The sequence below is a fragment of the Rousettus aegyptiacus genome, unplaced genomic scaffold (genome assembly GCF_014176215.1).
Source record: "Rousettus aegyptiacus isolate mRouAeg1 unplaced genomic scaffold, mRouAeg1.p scaffold_m13_p_6, whole genome shotgun sequence".
NCBI classification, from domain to species: Eukaryota; Metazoa; Chordata; class Mammalia; order Chiroptera; family Pteropodidae; genus Rousettus; species Rousettus aegyptiacus.
In genome coordinates this window covers 104,340,215-104,361,613 of record NW_023416309.1, presented here as the reverse complement: position 1 = coordinate 104,361,613, position 21,399 = coordinate 104,340,215, and the positions used below count along the sequence as shown (strand labels likewise).

Genomic DNA, 21,399 nt, shown 5'->3' with positions numbered 1-21,399 from the left:
TCATCCCCTTGTTCTTTATGCTGCTGTATGAAGCTTATAGCAGTTTCATGGATGGTCTCGGTGCCTCTAGTCTTTTCTTCTCCCAGTCCATCCTGAGTACCACTAGTGGAAAAATGTGAAAACATATTTACAGCCATGCCCAAGAACCTAAAATATCTCCCTCTTATCTGCTTCAGTCATTCCAAACTTTATTTTCTGATGTCTAAGCCCCTCTTACCAGTTAAGTCTTCTCTCTCTAGCAGTATTTACATATGCACCTTAGCACAAAACCTTTGGTTATACTCCTTGAAGTCCTTCAGATATTGTCATACCTGCTTACTCTTTAAAGCCCAAATGAGTCCTATTCCTTCAGAAAGAGAGAGAGAGAGAAAAAAAAATAAACATTTCTTTAATGTTCAGATTCATTCAAACTGTTCTTCCTTTTTTTTGAGCTCTTACACATACCGTTGGGCCACATAGTAAATGACAGAGGTATAGTAGTAAGAGCATGAAATCAAGAACCAGACTGTGTGCTTGGCTTCAAAATCCGAACTTGAGATCCTGGCTCTGCCACTTACCACTGTGTGACCTTGGGCTAGTCAATTAACCCTTTGTGCCTCAGTTTCCTCATTAGTAAAATAGAGATAATAGTATTATTTACTCCATAGTGTTATTGTGAGGTAAAAGATTTAATGTATGTAAAGCATTCATAGTATTACAAATCAGTACAAATGATTGTTTATTTGGTTTTTGTTTTGTTTTTGATATATGTGTGATATTATTATTTCCTCAGTTAGATAATTAAGCTTTTTTAAGGCAAGGTAAAACTTCTTGGCTAATTTAATTTATAGCCCATGTTCTTATGTGAAAACCTTTAGTAAGCTTTTTAAATGAGCTACTAAGGGAGACCGTGGGGAAGCTGTAAGAGAGCCAGGAATGTTTTAAGCATTCTCTTTTTTAGGGTCAAAGGGCTGGTAAGGATCTATAAAAACTTCCACATTTGGGGTAACCTCTAGACTTTGGTAGTTTAAGCTGAGAATGTTTTGAGAGGAATAAGAAAAAATTGTAGTTTTTGGTATTTAATGATCCACTTTTATAGCTAAATGTTAAACATTTATAAAGAATGGAATAATATTTTGTAGCAAGTAGTAATCTTTATACAATTCTTCTGCCATGCAAAAAAAAATTTTTTGATTATGACGACATTGGTTAACTAAATCCAGTATGTTTCAGGTGTATAATTTAGCAGTAAGGTGCATGCGCATGTGTGTATTACATTGTGTGTTCACCGCCCATAGTTACATTTCTTTCTGTCACCACATATTTAATCCTTTTACCCCATCTACCTCCTCTTCCACCCTTCCCCTTCCTCCCAACCCTCTGGTAGCCACTAGTCTATTGTCCATAACCATGAGTCTCTGTTTGTCTTGTTTGTTTGTTGCTTTCAGGTTTATATTCTACACGTAAGTGATATCATGTGGTTCTCAATTTCAAAAATATTTTTTAATTAAGAAAAACCTTCCCTTTTTTTCACAGGACTTCCTGACCCATTTGCTAAAGTGGTGGTTGATGGATCTGGGCAATGCCATTCTACAGATACTGTGAAGAATACACTTGATCCAAAGTGGAATCAGCATTATGACCTGTAGGTTTAAATGGTTAATTTGAAATGAAGCATAGAATCAGTATTATATGATATAGTCTTTGAAAAAGGATATAACACCTAGTGGAAGGTACTTTGGCTAATTGGTAGTTGGTTCTGGAAGATGAGGTGCCCTTCATAATAAGCCCATGAAGAACAAAAAGTATATACAGTATAGATCAGTTTCCTCTCCTTACCTTTTTAAAATTAATTAAAGGTATTAATTCACTTTTGAGCAATTTTAAGTATGAAACTAGAAAACAATTGGGGTACACTCAAAGGCATTTTTTTTGCTTCTATATTGGTGGTTTCTTTTAAATTTTATTTTAAGCATAGTAGTATACGTACCTTTTTAAAAAGGCAAATAATACTATAAGGTTTTAAATGGGAAAATGCAGTTCTCTGCTCCATTCTTATTCCTGATGCCCGTTCTCAAGGTAACTGCTTTCAATAACGTTGGCCATTTATTCTAGTATTTTTTTCTGTTTTCTAGATACCATGCTTACTTTTTAGCATTTTGATACATAAATAGATAGATAGATAGATAGATATTTAGTTTTAGGTATTATTTTAAAATTTCCTACCACAGAAGATGACTTAGCTTTTACAACTGATTATCTCTCATCCTCATTCCCCAGTACCCACATGCCCCTTCCTCTCTCCCAGCCCTCCTATATAGTTATTTAAACCTTCTTGGTTACATCATTGTTTTGCATTTACATTACTATGATCATGTTAATATTCATAACTGAGTCACATGATGGGCAGTGATTATGTTTCCATTCTTGACAACTTTTGTTTTTCTGAAGTTAACGACTACCTTACTTTACCTTTTGTTTAGTTTTCTATCTAATTAATTGATTCACAAACTCTCTATAGAACTATCTCCTTTACATACATTTAACCAATGAGCTATCCGTTGGCTTTGTTTTCTCCTTGGAGATATCCCTCCTAGAGCCTGTATCCTTTTGCTCTAGTGAGGTCTGCTGGTTCTAAGATCTGCTGCATCGTTGTCCTGGACCTTGCCTTTATTGTTATATTGGGAATTTCCTTTGTCTCTTCTAGGTCCAATGACTTCTTATTTTCTTATTTACTTCATTTAGCTGTCCTATCTTTTCCCCTCATTTTTTAATCCTGATTTAAAAAAAAATAAGTTTTAATAAAAAATTTTTGTTTTTGTAGTAAATTCAAAATTACAATGAAATATCTGGGCTGTTTCTTCAATTTTGTTTTGCAACATTTCTATGTATTGTGATTTTTGCTCTTACATTTTTAACTTCCAAGGTCATTTTGCTTTCTGACTATCCCTTTTTTATAACTGCTTTTTATTTCTTGACTGCAGTATCGTCTCTGATGAGAGAACGGAGTGTTGTAGTTTTCTTCTTTTACTTGTATTAGCTCTCTTTTCTCAGAGTTCCTTTTTCTGTTAGTTTGGTTTAGATTTCTGTCTTTTTATATTTAAGAAGAGGCACTTAAATGTGGATCAAAAATTCTGTGTCCATGAGTTGAGCTGGTCAACTAGCAGTGTAACTGTGACATTTTTGTTGCACATAATTTTCCCGTCTCCTGCCCAAGGGCTATATTCCTAGATGCTAGTGTTCTTGGAGCTGAATGGTGTAGAATGCTAGGTGGTATCTCTGTACACTAGATTAACAACGTCTTAAACACTCTCACTAATCCTTTTGTTTCAGCCCCACTATCACCATCAGAGTCACTTGGGCATACAGTTTGGCAGTATTTCAGGGGCTTGGTGGCAGAAATAGTCTTGTTTTTTTCCAGGTTGCTACTTCAATTATCACATGTTTCCTAAACTTCTACCATTTGTCAAAATCTCTCATGTTATAAACACGTCAGTTGTCCTGGTATCTTGACTTTCCAAGTCTTTAGCTTTTTAAGATTCACTGGCATTCTTCTTCACTCTTCATCAACTTCAGCTTTTCTTCAAAATGTTCCACTTGACTTTTTCTACAAAAAATAATCTTGGATCTTCCATTAAAACCTTTATGCCTGACATCTTACCTACTTACTTCTAGACCATTTGCTCTAAAACACCTTGGAGTATCCAGCTCAGCCTTGACTCTGGTCAGTTGTTTAAATTTGACTTGCTAAACCACATGTGAACAAATGTTATGTCTCCACTCAACATTAAGATATCTAGAGACAACTAAGAGTAATGCTTTTGTGTTTGCCCCTCAGTGCTATGGCTCAGTAACTCTAAGTTAATAAGCAAATAAATTGGAATTAGGAAATAAAGAGAAGTGAGACTACCTGACTTCCCACCCCTGCCACTTACTGTGTGATCATCCACTCATTAACCCCTTGAGTATCAGTTTCTATTAATAATAATAACAGTAGCAACAATGCCTACTTCAGAAGACTGATACGAAGATTAAGTGAGATAATACATGTAAAGTGCTTAGAGTAGTAGTATCTGGCATGTATTCTCAAATGTTATATGCTTTTAGTAAACATTTTAGGTCATGAACTTTTTTAAAAACACTGCATGTTCCATTGATTGCCATAATATAAAATATATGCTTTTATTTGTTGCTGAGTTTTTAATTAAAAATTGGGGTGACACCGATTAATAAAATCAAATGATTTTCAAGTATACAATTCAGTAGTATGTCATATGTGTGTGTGTGTGTGTGTGTCTTGCATTAGGTCACAGATTTTTTATTTGATTTGGCCTTTAGGTATTTTGAAAACACAGTTTTAATAAGCTGCTATCTATGTAGCTGACTCAGCTTTTGAGTTCTTAATCAGATTATTTTAAGCTATTTCTTTTAGCATCAATTAGATTTATATTCAGCCAGAGACCTAGCTACTACAGTGAATAAGACACAGTCCTCCAGGCGTATAGCTGAGTAGTGTGTAAAGACAAATAAACAGGAAACTATAAAGTGTGCTAGAAAGATGGGGAAGAGTAGGGTGCTGTGGAAAATATATAGAACTTCTTAACATGGATTTAGTGGTTGGGGAGAGCTTCCTAGAAAAAGTGGTATTTAGACTTAGACCTTAGGTAAGAGTTAACTTGAAAAAAGAAAACGTAGGAAGTCCCTAAGTGACAGTGGTCTGTGTGAAGACCTAGAGGTGAAAGAGAACATGACTTTGAAAACAATTCAGAGAGAGGCAGCAATAGCAAGTTTACGTAAGGTGAGGAGAGTGTGGTGAAAAGCAAGCAAAAATGGGAAAGCAGGAGCCAGCTCATGAAGATCCTTGAAAGCCTGTTAATACTCTCCTAAAAGCAATGGAGAACAATGACAGGGTTTTTAGTGGGGAAATGTTATAGTCAGATTTGTATCCAAGAATGAACACTTGGCCTATATTGTGAAGAATGACTTGGAGGCAAGAATCGCCAAGGAGACTAGTTCCAACACTGTGGGGGAATCCAGCAAATAGGAAAGGGTGAATTTATGTTTCACAAGTAGAAATGAGAATGGAGAGATATACACACATTCTAAATATTTTTAATAAGGCCTTAAAACCGAATTTTTTTTTATCCTTGAAAAAAATGAAATTATACTGTATCCTATGCTCTGCTGGCTTTGGCTCACGGGCTGTGGTCTGCTGACCCCTGCCTTAGGTGACTTGCTTTTCTAGTGTTGCTGCTACAGCCTTTCTCAACATAGCAACTAGAGTGATTCTGTTAAAACATATTTCAACTCATGTTGCTCCTCTGCTCCAAGCCCCTGTTGGCTTCTGTCTTATTCGGAGTAAAAGCCAGAGTTCATACTATGGCTGACAAAGGCCCTTCCTTATGATTTGTTTCCTGTATTGGCTAGAGCAGGCTATAGTAGACAGTACCAAACTTTCAGTGGCTTAGTATAATAAAAATATATTTTGTGTATAAAGTCCATTTGGCAGGGAGGCGAGACACTGTCAAATAGTTATTCAAGGATACAAGCTGACAAGCTTTCCTTTTTAATGTATTTTCTATGGGCCTGACATCCAGCCTCTTCACAGGATACTTAAGCCAGCGGTGGGCTGCCCTAAGACCTGAGGGAATCAGTCATTGAGCATACCTGTAAATCTGGCCTTCCACTTGGGAAACTGATTTAATGTGATTTTTTTTTTAAATGTTTAGTTTGGGGTGATTTAGCTGTTTAATACTTGATTCTGGTTCTAGAATTTTAACACATCATATAGTCTATACTTGCCAAATTAGCTCTGTTAGGTCTATTTGAAAATTGATAGATGCATACTCGATATTTTAGTTCAGATTTTTTTATTTGTAAGCAACAGAAATTAAATTCAAATAGGCATAATTTTAAAAAAGGAGAATCCATTACCTTGCAGAATTAAAAGTCCAGGGTAGTAGGCATGCTTTAAGCACAACTGGATCCAGGGGCTCAAGTATAGCTTCCATGTTCCTCATTTAAAAGTTTTAGTTCTCACTTAGTGGTTTAGGCTTTTTCATATATGAAATGAATTTTTCTACTATTGCTGCTTTGTTGAATGCCACATTCAGGTCAAGGTTGCTGGACCAAAAATTTGACCTCTTAGAGTTACTGAAATATAGTTAGGATTTTACTGATAGAATTGTTATTATAATTTTGCATGGGATGACACCATGTTAACAATTGGCTGTGGTAGAGCTTTTACATACTTACAGGTATATGCGCAGACAGTATAGTAACGCTTTTCCCTGCTCTGCTTGTCTGCAGGCAGTGAAGTGAAATCTGCAAGAGTCCTGCTCGCTCAAGGCCTGCATACAGGAAAGAAGCAGGGGAAAAGCGTTACAGTCAGCTTTTGTTCTACAGCATTTTAAAACATAACAGGTATGTCAGATTTTTGGTCTGTCAGCCTTGACAATGCCCCTCGAAATGAACTGAGCACTCTCTGAGGTAGTAGGTCATATGGAAATGTATTTAAAATGTGACCGTGATAAAAGTTCTTATAAGATCTTTATTCTTGGAAAGAAATAACTATAGACTCCCATAGTGTTATTTGACACCAGCTACTACAATTTTTTTTTACTAAGAAAAATTGTTTCTCAGCCTGAGAGTGGTAAATGTGATAAAGTTTAGATTAAAAATTACTTTTAGATCTTAACTTGTAAGAGTTTTTAAAAATTTAAATTCAGTCTTCTGGATTGATTGAACTCAAACCATTTTGCATTATCCAGCCATACTCTGAAACGTTCATGACTCTACACTACAAAAACAAAAGAAAAATTTGTACTAACCACTTGTAATTGCCAAGTTACTCATGCAGTCCTTTTGTTTTTTAGGTATATTGGAAAGTCTGATTCAGTTACGATCAGTGTATGGAATCACAAGAAGATCCATAAAAAACAAGGTGCTGGATTTCTTGGTTGTGTTCGTCTTCTTTCCAATGCTATCAACCGCCTCAAAGACACTGGTTGTGAGTAGATACTAGAGCTTTTAAAAACTTACATACATATTTGTACATACACATATACATGTTTTGGGGGGAAGGCAGGGGTCCAAAATCTTAACTTCCTGTGTATGTTTGAAACATTGATAAAAATTCTTGGTCTAAATTTATTTTGTGGACTTCAAAAAACAGTGAAACATTTGAAATATGTTAAACCTAGAACTGAATCAGAGCTGATGCTTACTTTCTAGTGAATACATAAGGTTAAGAAATAATTGTGGGGGGAGTAGATGGGGTAAAGGGGGTCAAATATGTGGCGACAGAAAGAAATCTAACTATGGGAGGTGAACCCGCAATGAAATTTATTTGCCTTACTGTTGAATTGTACACCTGAGACTTACTGGATTTTGTTAACCAATGTCACCAAAATAGAAAATAAATAAATAAAATTTAAAAAAGAAAGAAATGATTGATATACAGAAGAGCAAAAAGGAAAAGTGTCAATGTATGCCTTTTTAAAAAGTTTCTTAGCACCTTTCTCTGGTTTGGGTGGACTTGTGAGATGAGTTTTATTTAGGTGATTGGAGTGTTTAAGGTGGCAGTTAAAGGGGAATTATTAGTGAATAAGAATTATTCCTTGAAAAAATTGTTATTAAAAGGCAAACATTATTTTGAATGTAAGATGGCTGTATTAACTACTTAGCTATATAGTTTAGTTTATCACCAACCTGGGCATTTAGAAGATTAGACCAAGATGAAGACATTAGAAATGATTTCCACATTGGATTGACAAGTTGACTTAACATTTGTGTAATTCATGTAACCAGATGACAAAGCATTTTTTGGGTGTGGTTCCCTCGGGAATGGAAATGTCTTTTTCAACAGGTTTTTTGTTATTGTTTCTATAAAATTCACTTTTATGTAATATGAAAAATATTGCTAGCCATCTGGGATTTTTAGCCCAGATGCCTACATTAAGCAAAAATTCACATAGAATCTAACTAACAAATTAATAAATAAAAAGTAGAGTAAATTTAACTTTGAATGTTAAATATATTAAGGGTTGATTCCCGTTAATGTAGTATGGTACCATAGCCCAGATGTATTGAGCTGTTAAAAAGAAAAAAGGAGAAAATTGAGCTGGAAGTTCTGAGTTAAGGGAATTTAAAGGCACCCGAGAATTTCTTATGTTTCTGCATTGACAGATTGACCAACTAGAGGTAGAAGATGTTGGGATTGGAAAAGGTCTAGCGTATAAAAACAAACTATTTTATTACCCAACCCAGCAGGCAGACTGAAAACTTATAGGTCATATGTATGACCTTATCTCTGTTTCAGTTTCGTCACCACTTATTGAACCTTTAATGTGCCAGTTACTGTTAAAAACCCTGGTGATATGAAGGTGAAAAATGTATAGAGTCTGTCCTCTGAGAAGTAAGGGCAAAGGCCTCCTGGCTAAGGGAGCAGGACACACTGGAAGAATTGAACAGAAGAGGAGCGCTGCTCAAGTTCACTGTATCGCTGACTTAATAGCATCCATTTATTATTCCCTTGGGAAGAAATAACAATAGATTCCCATAGTGTTATTTGATACCAGCTACTAAAATAGTTTTGGGCCATGGACTTTTTTTCTGCTGCTTATGAATATTTTATTGCATTAATTTATTTGATCTTTTTGATGTGCGGTAATGTTTAATTTATCAAACATTTATTGAACACCTGATGTACTGTTCTACCAGGTTGTAATGGACAATACAAAAACTCAGATACGGTCTCCTTGTTTTATCAGTTCATGATTATTTAAATAGACAAATGGCATACAACTGGAAGAGAATTCAGTTTTAAGTGTATAATCAAAGTAAAACCAACATACTAAGGGTGACATTGTTCCTTATTGTAACTGGCCAGGCCAGTGTTATATTTGTTTTACAGATGAAGCACGAGAGAATAAATGAGTTGCTCCTAAATGAGTTAGTAGAACAACTGACTCAAACTTACCTTATAGTTTATGCTTGGCTTCTTAATAATGCTTTGCGTGTTCAGGAAGGGGTCATTTGAAATGGTTAGAATAAAAATACAATGACAACAACTAACATTTATTGAACAAATAAGTATCAGGTACTTTGTGAAATTGTCTGACTTAATTCTTAGAAAATCTAAAATGGGTGCTGCTATTACGCATGAGGAAATCAAGACTCGGGTAAATGGCTTAAGAACAACAACTATTAAGTGGCCAGACTGAAGTGGTCTGAAATCTTTGGAAAGGAAGTAACTGCATGTTGGCAGTGTATGTAGTTTTTGAAATCCAAATTTACGAAAACTTGTGTTGAGACATTTATACTAATTAAAACATTTTTCATCATTACAACATGATTAATTCTTTAAATGATAGACTTGATTTCCAGTAGATTATGGAAATTTACTATCACTCAATAGCTGTTAGAATCTCTGATACCAGCCTGTTTTTTAATTGCCTTTTTTTTTTTTTTAATTTGAAATAGATCAGAGGTTGGATCTATGCAAACTTGGGCCAAATGACAATGATACAGTTAGAGGACAGATAGTAGGTAAGTGTGGAACTTAAAGTTACATGAATTTTGGCTTCATTCAAGCTGACCTAAACTCTAAATGCCTTTTAAGTCAAAGTGCAACAGCCATTTTATTGTGTTGGCATGAATTAATGAGTCATGCAAAAATGTTTCAAACAGTGGATTCAAGATCCAGACTAACTTAATTTTTTAAAAAATGGACAAACTGTGAATAATGTAGAAAAAAATTAAAGGCTGCTAATATTGTGAAGAACTATTGATCCTTCAGGTAGGAATCCTTTTAAAGTATAAAAATATAGTAGAGCACTGAGACAGACTTTATAGATGGTATTAAGTTTTCTGAAAATAATTTTCAAACTAGTTTTTGAGTAAATATTGAACTCTTAATGCTTTATAGTTTTAAAATAATCTGTGCTAATTGAAAAAGAAACAATGAGGAATGGTTAAAAAAATAAAATGAGTACTACCTGGGAAAGGGAGAAATTGTTCTCTTGCTCATGAGGCACTTAGTGGGCTAGTGGGCTATCTTAAATTGATCTATAGGAAGGGCTTTATATAAAATTTCCAGAGACTTATCATAAGAATCAATGGGTTGCGATTTGATCAAGATATATAGTGTGGTAGGACCCTGAGGCAGCCTCCTTTAAGGCTTCTTAAAGAAGAAAAATGCAACTGGAATCTTACTACTTAATTATAGAGCATAATTTAGAATAAGATAATTGCATTACGAACCCACCAGAGAGGTTTTGGTTACCAAAGGTATGAAGGACTTCATTTTACAAGGCAATGAATTGGGTTCTCAGTTAGGGAATTGCCAGGATAGCAACATAACAAAGCCCTATTGCAGTTATCATAGGAAAGTAGCTGCACTATAGCATTATTGATAATTCCTGTCATTCTTAGATTGAGAAGGGAGTAAAAACTCAAAAATAAATCCTGGCATACAAGACTTTTAACTGTAATTGTTTCTACTTTGACTTGATATGTTATATAACATTTGCCAACTAATGTCTAGTTAGTAACAAAATAGTTTTACTAGGTATGAATTTGCATTTATAAAAATAATAGACTTTCCTTTGTCAGTGGTTAGACAAGTACCTGCTAGAATATACTATATAAAAAGAATGGTTTACTTTAAAATATATGTGTCCTTTTGTATTTTTTTAATTTAAAGCTCTCGTGTGAATTTGGTGTTCATAATAGAGGTGGGCTGTACTCAGACATTATGCTTTATGATCTTGCAGTCTGTCATTTAAGAAAAATGAATTTTAGTTTTTGCTGAATTAGACTTTTACAAATAATTATAAACAGATGTGGATAGATTCTTTTTGAGAAATGGAGTAAAATAAACTAGAACACTAACTTTAAATCTATATATCCCCTTCTAATATTTTTATATGTATATTTTTATGATTTTAATTGTAGTGAACATAAGTTTTAATTTTTCACTTATTGTAACCATAATTCATATTTATAATTAATGATTTTAAGGGATTATATCAATATATCATAACTTAATAACTGGATGGCTGATTTTTGCTCTTATAGTGTTGGACCTTGTAAGCATTTTTGTACACTTACCTTTATCTTTTTTTTTTTTATTGTTATCTTAGAAGAAGAATCTCCCACATTGAGATGATTGACTCAAGGGTTACAAGACTTTTTCCTTGCATTTAAAATTGTTACTCAGTCCTTTCCATCTCTTGTGAAGTTTTTCTTTTGATTTTGTTATAAAATAAAATAAAAATAGAGAATCAAAGGAGCACTCATAATGTGCCATCATTCTCATCACTTTCTCTGTATTTTTTAAAATGCTGTCATACCATGCAGATTTTTAATAACCTGTTTTAATTTGTCCTAAACACCCCCCCCCCCCCAATTTGGTTCATGGACACATTTCTGTAGAATTTTTAATGTTGTATGGTGGGCAAATAATAAATTTAATCAGCGTCTCGTTGGATACTTAGGTTGTTTCTGATGTTTTATATTACAAACAGTACTCTCATAAACATAGTATTTCTATGACTCCTTTTATATATTCTAGAATTAGGCTATTTAAAAACACTATCCCATCTTGAAATTGCTTAGGTGTTTTATAATACAGCATTTTGGAGATGTACATTGAAACTCATGAAATCTTTTAGCTTTGATTCTTAGTATTATTCTCACAAAACTATTGAGAAAATATATTGTTTCTGCTATGATTGTATTTTGGTAAGCATTTATCTTAGCCTTCTGTATAAAAACTGTTTAATAGTTCTCTAGCATAATTTTCACACTGACATTTTGTTTACATTCACTGAGGTTTATTACAGTGTTGTCTTCCGTAAATGGAATTTATATCAAAGAACAATGTGTTGGACTTTCTGATTTTTCAAACTTTTTATAGAGCTGGAAGATTTCAAAATTTTGAGACTTTCTAGAATGAAAGGTCTTAAGGTATCATCATACTTTATGTAATGTTCTTTAAGAAGTTGGGCTACAGTCAAGTTGTCCTGTACCTCTTCTATCTTCTGAGAGAGTTGCCAAAAGTGGAATTAAAGAATAATAGAGCAGCAAGGACTTCAGGCATATCATTTACCCTAACTTCCTCATTATTCAGATTGGGGTTATCTCAACCTCAAGAAAGTTAAGTGTTTTGTTCAAGGTCACAGTGCTACATACACTACTTGTGGTATAGTCTGGTTTAGAGTTCATATCTATTGCTGCCAAATTTATTATAGTGGTAGTTTTATACTGTACTGGATGATGATGTACTGTTTTAACTCATGAAATCTAAGTACCACCCTGTTGCCAGAATTTAGTGTTTTTTTTTTTTTTAAAGATGGGTTAAGAATTAAACCCAAGTTAATGTGAACTTTTCAAATTCTTGAATATACGTATTTTTCATGTTTTACGCCTCTTCTTAAGTGCAGTAGTGGCTTTGCATTGCCCATTACAATGGGACACAAGTAATTAGACGCTCCTCCATGAACATGATAAAGTGTAGGAAACTTTAAAATTCTAATATCACTCCTAAAGGAAAAAAATCTCATGGGAGAAGGAATTACAGAATTTAGTAGAAACTGAAGAGTTTATTCTAAAATACTAAAATGAGCTAAGCCAGATGTTTTTTGAAGATAAATGTTTTAAGTTGTAATAATTCTTTCTGGTTCTGTGACTCTTAGTAATGTTTCTGTTGTTTAATAGTAAGTCTTCAATCCAGAGACCGAATAGGCACAGGAGGACAAGTTGTGGACTGCAGTCGTTTGTTTGATAATGATTTACCAGATGGGTAAGCTAAAATCATTAGAGAAACATGTAGATAAAATCCTTAAAATGATGAGAAATAACTTGGTGTTTATTGTGTACTTTACGATTTGCTGATCAGTTCCAGAATGTAGGTTTTTCTTGTACTTGGAAAATTAGTAAGGGATCTTGTCACAACAAATTTATAAAATAAGCCATGAAATAGATGTTAAATTTGGTTTTTAAGGCTTTCGACTAGGAGAAAAATCAAATTTCTTGGCAAATATAACTCCTGTAAATATATGTTTAAAAGAAAAACTTTTGTTGGATTAAATTATTCCAAACTGAGCATGCAAATGCTGACTCTCTACTTAAAGCGATAGCATGGAGAATTTGTGCAATAGTAATTATAATAGCATAGTAACATTTATTGAACATGCACGTGCCAGATACTCTTATAAGCACTTGATATGTTATACCGATATCATTTAATTCTCATAGCATGTGGTTCTGGCATTAAACCATCTGAGTTCCAGACCTTACTCTTCTGCTTAGTAGCTTTATAAATTCCATCAATTTATTTAACTTTTGTCAGCTTTCATTTATATTTATTTATAAAAGAGGATAATGATAATATACATTTTACAGATTAAAAAAATCGAGACTTAAGAAGTTAAGTAACTTGCTGAAGGCTACAATGACAGAACTGGAACATTAAAAAAGCTCATGCTTTTTGTCACTTTTCTCTATCTTAGATACTAGTTCTGATACTTTCCTGATTTTGTTTTTAACTTTCAAGGTATTTTTAATTAGCCTCAATTCAGTATAGTTTGCATAAAATAAATTATATCCATTTAAAGTGTATGATTGTTTAGATTTTGACTTGAATTATTTTTGACATGAAATTTTACATCCAACCTGTGGTATTTGTTCATTTTGTTTAAACTACTAAAAATTGCTATAATTTAAGTTTGTTTATAGATCACTTTCGCATGTTGATTTTTCAGTTAATATTTATGGACGTTGGGTAGATTATGGTACTTTGAAGAGGAAGTTTAAAATGAAATAACTAATTAATATTGAGAGATTACAACAATGTAAGCCTTAATTATTCTAAACTTGCTCTTCATTATTTACTATAATGGAAATCACAGGGGGGAAAAAACTTCTTAGCATCTGTTTTATAAACCTCTCTAAACCTCTGTTAATGTTTTAGTGAAACTCTTACATTACCATATTTTTAATCATTTGCCTATTTTTTTGTTATGTGAATTAAGGTTTTGAGAAAGAAGTGGCGTTCTTGCTTTTTTAGAGAAGTAGTTTGAGTAGGCTAAGTGCTTTAAAAACTTTTATATACTTTCTAGATAAATTTAAATTTTAAAAATTGTGATTTTTATTCTTCGTATGCCCTCCCCCCCCACACACACACTAAATTCTGGAGAAATTTGTGTAATTTAATTGAGCATTGTTGACATTGAAAAATTCTCAGAGTTTGGCTGATGGAAAATATTAGTCACACCTCAGTGTAAATATTTTAGAATCTTCAGAATTCCAGAAGACCTTTTGTACAGTTTTAATATAATTTGAAAAAATTTCTGTATTCTGTGTATTGATCTTTCAGTTTATCATTCTCGATTCATACTAACAGGTGTCTTCATGACTTGGTTATTACACTAAAAACATTTCATATACAGCTTCCTATTAATACCTTATCTCAATATTTTTATATAAGCTGGGAAGAAAGGAGAACTGCCTCTGGAAGAATCCAGTATCTAAACCACATAACAAGAACTACGCAGTGGGAACGCCCAACACGGTAAGAACATACAAATATCTTCCCACAGCCTGTGCTTTTCACCTTCCCGAAGTGGTCCCTTTCGTTTAACTGTCAGCTTTGTCGAATTTCCTGTCTTGGCTTTATACTGTTCTAGATCAGTAGCTCTTGCAGCAAGTGCCGTTATTATTTTTAAAAAGTAATTTTAAATATTGTTTGACAAGTGATCCTATTGTTGTAGCTGCAGGATGATGGTACTCAATAAATATTAAATGAATAGATTGAGAAGTCATCTTATTTCTGGGACTCTTAAAAAAATGTTTTTGAGCCCGTTACTGAATGACTGTAACAAAATATACAGGATCTACATTTGTTTTAATCATTTAGGGGGATGATTAGTATGTCCAGTGAGGTCTGTCATCAAGATAAGCAGCAAATGCTCTGAGACCATATGGAGGGGCACCTGACTTTGAGTGGGGGGCGAGGGGATGGTGGAACTGAACAGAGGAAAACTCTGAAGGAGGGGAATCTCAGAACTAAATCCTGAAAAATCATAAGATTTAATTAGGTGAGGGGAAGGTGATGAAAGTGTTCAGATAGTGGCCACAGCTATCAGTCAATTCACCAACTGGTTATTCGTCGGGCATTGTACTCAGCATTTGGGCTGTAACTTTGAACAAGATGGAGCTTAATGTAGAAAGACATGGGGATGCGGGAACACCTTTGGAAACACCAAGGAAGCGCATCATAAGTAACAAAATGAGTAGGATAAGTGGCTGAATTTTCTTTTTCTTTTCTTTCTTTCAACAAAGTTTACTGCCACCTCTACTCAGTATTTGTTTTGCCCCCACCCTCCTTTTTCTTTTCTTGAGCAGGAGTGGCACCAGACGTAGAACATCAAATGCTTCTTATTAGCTATCAAATGCTTCTTATTAGCTATACGTACTTTTATTTACTAGGGATTAATTGCTTAATTCATTGAAACACGAAGTTTTCTCTATTGTGATTCTTAAATAAAAACTTAGCTCAAATTGCCATTTTAAAAAATGCTTATTTGCGAGTTGCGTTTTTGTTATTCCACTGCCAATGATTTTATTATATCTGAGTGTAAATGTCTGAGTACTTGTGTCATTGTTTTAGTGAAATCCATTTCCTCCTAATTCATTTAACTGATAAGATTGACTTTGATTTCTGCATGTATAAAGTTGATTGTGTTGTGTTAGTTTAAAAATTAACTCTAGATTATCTTATTTTGGGTGACCTGTAATAGACTGGAAGCTCTTTGAAGAGACAAGCTCTCTTCTTTCTTCATTCAGTGAATATTTATTGAGCTACTCAGACATATGCCAAGCACTGTTTTAGGCATGGGGGATAAATATAGTGGGGAACGAACTAGGCTCTCTCTTTAAATATTCTAGTGCTGGAAGACAGACAAAGACAAGGATGCAAGTAAGAAAAATATCAAATAATTGCTATGCTAGGGAAATAAGGTAATATACTTTCAAATGCCTGGGTGACTGCTTTCAATTCAAAGGTCAGGGAAGGCCCTCCTGGAGGCTGTGGTTTGAATGACAAGGAGCCTGGCCTAGGGAGCATCGGAGTAGAAAGCATTCTGGGTGGAGGGAAGGGTCTCTAGCACTAAAGGTAGAATGACCTTGGCAAGTTCAGGGAACAGGGAGAGTGTCCGTGTGGCAGAAGCCGAGTAGGAGAATCATGGGGGTCAAGTCTGAGAGGTAGGCTGTAGCTAAGCCAAGTCGTGCTTTGTAAGCTACTGCTCACATCTACAAATATATATGGGTTTCATAGAAAATGTAGTTAAAATCAATATTAAGTGCTTTAAAGACCGAATGACATTCTGCTTATCGCTTGATAAGGCTTCAGGCTTTTATCGAGAATTCTCAAAGTCATTATATTTGTATTAATCATTCTATTTGCTTAGAAGTAATTGTTTACTACAGTACATACATTGTCTAAAGAGCTCTACTTTTGATTTCTGAGTTGAGTAACTTTTTTTCTCTGTTACTTTTCAATAGACCGGCATCCGAATATTCTAGTCCTGGCAGACCTCTTAGCTGCTTTGTTGATGAGAACACTCCAATTAGTGGAACAAATGGTGCAACATGTGGACAGTCTTCAGATCCCAGACTGGCAGAGAGGAGAGTCAGGTCACAACGACATAGAAATTACATGAGCAGAACACATTTACATACTCCTCCAGACCTACCAGAAGGCTATGGTATGACAACTAGCAGAGGAAAAATAAAGTGTGGTTTACTGATTTCAGCTTGCTAAGAAAGCCGGAAAATCAACCTTTAAAGAAGTTATTAATCTGGGTTTAGGAATTCTGCATGAAAATAAATGTAAACCATTCCATCTTTGAAAAGTCTTTGAAGTGGTAGAAGATCTAACCAACAGTTTGACCTCGGGCTAGTCATTTAACCTCAGCCTTTTTGCTCTTTTATAACGAAATAAAATGAATGATACGTGTCTTTATCACAAAAATATTTTGCGGAGCATGTGAGACTTCTTTGTAAATAGCACTGTATAAAGGTAAGATGGTATTGTTACTGATAAGGGTAATCCAAAGTCAGACCTAAAATGTAATTTTCTAAACATACGTATTTACGAATAATTTCAAAAGCGTATTTATGATGGTCTTTATATATTATATTTGTATTGTCTATAATTTTGGGTTATCTGAATGATTGGGTTATTGTTCTAAATGATTTAGTTAACGTCTGTTTGTATAAAATTATTATAATCTTATATAATTTTCTAAGTTGTAGAATTTCAAGTGGAAAGTGACATGAATCCTCTCACAGTTGAATACAGAACTTTTAAAATTAATCACAACATGTGACCACTCTTGTAGATAGTCCTTTTTTGTACATTCTTGCCCTCAGCAGCCTGTAGCTAAACTATTCTGGGCTAGTGGTGACACCTAATGATCAACATTGGAAATTGCCTGATTTAAATTTTATTTTTTACAATAGAATATTTTTAAAACTGTTCTGCAAATACATGATTTGAACTTTATTTTTAAATGTATTCTAATTCTTTAATTAAAAAAATTTTTCCCTTAACTGTGCTTTGCTGCACAATCGAACTTATAGCACAATGATTATTAGAGCATTGCCTTTGGACACAGGCAGATTTAGGTTCATATCCTGGCTTTGCCATCTGTTAATTGTGTGACACTGGACACATTAATTAACCTCAGTGAACCTCAATTTTATCTTCTATAAAATGGAGAAAATAATGTTATCAACCATTCAGTTTTGTTACAAGAAATAAATGATAATTTCATGTCGAGTGCCTGACACAGGTCTAGCATAAAAAGCATTTAGTGTATTTTAGCTGTTATTAATGTTCAGACCTCAGAATAAAGTATATCCTGCCATTTTTCTTGAGATTATAAGGCAAGCTGTTGGGAGTGGGGGTAGTTATACTTTTATAATATTTGTGTGATATGGGTTAAAAAATTTTTAATCCAACAAAAACATAGAAGTAAAGTGGGTCCTAATGCTGAAATTATTGCAGCTGTTATGTATAATCAATTTTAAACATTTTTATATTTGTAACTTTAAAAAGTTTAAATTGAATTTTACAGGTTTATGAACATATTATATTTATACTAATACATATTAGCAATAGTTTTATCACTTTATATGATGGAATTTTTCATTAGATTTGGTTTAAAGAAAAGAGGTTCTGTTGCTTAAAAACATAAATAGACTAAAAACCACCAGTGAAGGAACCTTTTCACAGATACTTTTTTTTTGCCCTGGCTTCATCACCATCCTTCCAGGGCCTTTGAATTAATGTCAATTTGACTTTTTTTCTCCCCAGTATATGCAGTTGCTCTTCAGGCTGCCTCTAACTTCGTTATTTTTCCACCTTTGCCTATAGAGTGTCTCCCCTGTATTCCATCATGTTGGCTTCCGTTTAAGTCCAAATTTAGTGTTGAGAATACCTCTCTCAAGAAAAGAGAAAAACATGTGTTTTGGTTTAAAATTAGGCATAATAAAAAAGCATTACTACCCTGCAAACCCTTTGAACGTTTTTGCATGTCCCCTAAGTTGGCTAGCCTGTTTCTCTGAACCTTCTTTTGTTCCTCTCAGGCTCCACATTTCTTCATGTTTGTATTGTTTAATTATTGGTACTGTCACAATCTTGTTTTCTGTTTTGCATTGCTTGCATTGCAACATGGTTAGTATTTTAGCCACATTGTAAGTATAGTTCGCTTTTAGATAGCTGGCCTGTGACCCTCATCACTATTTTTAAGATTGTTTCCAGGAGAATATGTATTTTGAGTTCAGAACAAGTGATTTGTAAAGCAGAATTTTTGTAATAAGATAGATTGGTAATTTGGATAATTTACTTAGTAATATAATATTGTAGTGTCTATAGCTGTCTTTGATTTGGACATTCTGAATGTGTTTTTATTATTAGTGTTTCTTAATTTTACAGAACAGAGGACAACACAACAAGGTCAGGTGTATTTCTTACATACTCAGACTGGCGTGAGCACATGGCATGATCCAAGAGTGCCTAGGTAAGAACATACTCTAAATACTCTTTATACAATTGAATATACATTTTACCTAGGATTTCTTTGATTATTTAATCTTTAACTTCTTAAAATAGTTCCTGTAAAAGTTTGGCTCTTTCTAATAGTCATTTCAGTTTGACATTTAGTAGAAAGTCCCGCCTACTTCTCTGCAGTCCTTCCCCAGTGCTCTACCGCCCAACCAGGCCCCCAGGCCCTCTCCCCTCTCACCCCTAAAAAAAATATCTGAGTTAGACCTGGGGAAAACACGCATTGATATAAATGTATCAATATTCTCTTATGTGTTCCTTGATAAAGTTTCATTTTTAATGCAGAAAATAAATAACCTAATTAAATTAAATTTCTATCAAATGCCAAAACTTGTACATTGAACTGCAGGCATTGTTGAGCACATTTACCGAAGATCGTTTTCTGCCTAATGCTTATACTCAAGAGTTCTACTTGTCGAGAATCATGAATTTGAATCAAAACCAGATGTGACTAGCTAATCTTGGATTGCTTGGTACTTTCTATATTTATAAATAAAGCTATTATAATAGCACTGTTTTGCTTTGTCATAGAGCTAATTAGAATCTCTTGAGAGTGGCAACCAAAGAAATGTGCTATCATTAATTATTCTATCAAGATTGCCGTTTCTGTGCCTTGGTAATATAAGCTGTTAGTTTAAAAAAAAGTAGTGGGGAGGAAATTTTTGTTTTATTAATGAGCTCACTGAAAAAAATTCAAGGGCCTAACTTTTAGAAATAAGGCTTTGGTTATAAATTATGAAAACTGTTTTAGATTCTGTTTATCCAATTGAAGGGCAATGATGAGCTTTTTAATAAAGTAATATAAAATCATTTGAAAGAAATGTATAGAAGAAAATGATTTCTTAAAAACTAAATGATTTACCATAGTGAGAAAGTGGATCTTGCATTTTCTATTGAAAGAATAGTATCAGAAATGGAAATTGAGAGAGATTTTGGTTATATGTTCTAACTCCTAAGGAAACATGTCAATTTTTCATTAATGAATAAGTGGCTTCTATAAAGGTTTAAGAATATTTCATGTTGAGTGTTGAATAATGACCTTGAAATTATGCTCTGGATTATTTTTCTTCTCTTTAGTCTCTCTGCTCCAAATTGTTATCTTAAAAATTATATCTTCATATCATCATGTATCATCATATCTTTTATATTTGGAGGATCCTTTAGTAAATATGCCTTTGTGTATGGAGGATCTTTTATCAAAGCAGACTATAAATAGTTAGATTCTATTAAAATATTATCAGTGTTCAAAGACATTTATAAAATAGTGTAACCAAGACACTTGAACTTTATTTAAAGTTATCCAGTAAACTTAGATTTATCTGAGAAGTCCCATTTCAAGTTTCGCATATCTCTTTAAAACAATGATGAATGCCTTGTTATTCATCATATTGCATACTGACTACATAGTTTTGAAATACAGATCTGTATTACTTTTTATGGCTGTATAACATCCCATTTTTATTTCATTATCTCCCAATTAGAAATAAAAATTGTTTCTAATTTTCTGCTCTTTTGATCAATTCTTTAGAGCTCTCCCACATATGACTATAGATTTATAAAATTCTAAATAAAATGATATAAAATCAAATTCTGCATATAATATCAGAATAATTATTCTTTGATTTCAGCATTTGCTTTTCATGTCTGAAAGTTCCATTTAAAAAAATTGATCTGTTCATTCTTAATAATCTCTCATTGATACTTTGCCTTTGTAACTGTTCCCTTTTTTTTTGACTGTTGCATATCATAGCTGTTTTCTCCGTTTGATCACTGACAGTACTCCGGGGTCTAATTCTGTGGGTTTGTTTCTGCTGACTCAGTCATCATGACTTTCCTTTCTGAGGTGTTTGGTGGTCTTTGTGAGTTTGAGCCTAACTGGTTTGAGTTCTCTGGATCTAAATTGGGGAATTTAGGAATCCTGGAATCACTTCATCCTCCCTTTGAGTGCTTAGCATAGTGGGGAAGTTTCAGATTTCCTTTTCTAACCTTGCTCCTGGCCCGAGGCTGTTCCCAAGTAACAACTACCCATGGCAACCCTGCCCCTCTGCCGGCTTGCCACTCAGGTACCAGCTTCAGCTCCATTCACTTTTTTTTTTTTTAATTTGAGAAGGATTTTTGGAACCTTTTCTCTTGCTTCTTTTGAGACTAGCAATGTCTTAAATAGTGTGTTCTTTCCAACCTTTAGTTGCTCTGTAGCAGAAAAGTATCTTGGAGCACCTACAAGCAGGAATCAAAATTACCATTTCAACAAATCTGTGGGTGCTTATATGTGCCCATCCTTGTGTATC

The 21,399-nt window shown here is 33.8% G+C and overlaps 1 protein-coding gene across 2 annotated transcripts in view; it reads left to right on the top strand.

Moving 5' to 3' along the window:
• The window catches only part of SMURF2 (SMAD specific E3 ubiquitin protein ligase 2), a 91,803-nt gene that overhangs the window by 52,137 nt on the left and 18,267 nt on the right, over window positions 1-21,399 (top strand). For both annotated transcript variants that reach the window (XM_036223826.1, XM_016129034.2), the window contains 7 exons: window positions 1,516-1,624; window positions 6,855-6,988; window positions 9,463-9,528; window positions 12,700-12,784; window positions 14,471-14,554; window positions 16,546-16,748; window positions 18,983-19,067. In XM_036223826.1, coding sequence (XP_036079719.1) covers window positions 1,516-1,624; window positions 6,855-6,988; window positions 9,463-9,528; window positions 12,700-12,784; window positions 14,471-14,554; window positions 16,546-16,748; window positions 18,983-19,067 — 766 coding nt within the window. The remainder of the gene's footprint in view (window positions 1-1,515; window positions 1,625-6,854; window positions 6,989-9,462; window positions 9,529-12,699; window positions 12,785-14,470; window positions 14,555-16,545; window positions 16,749-18,982; window positions 19,068-21,399) is intronic.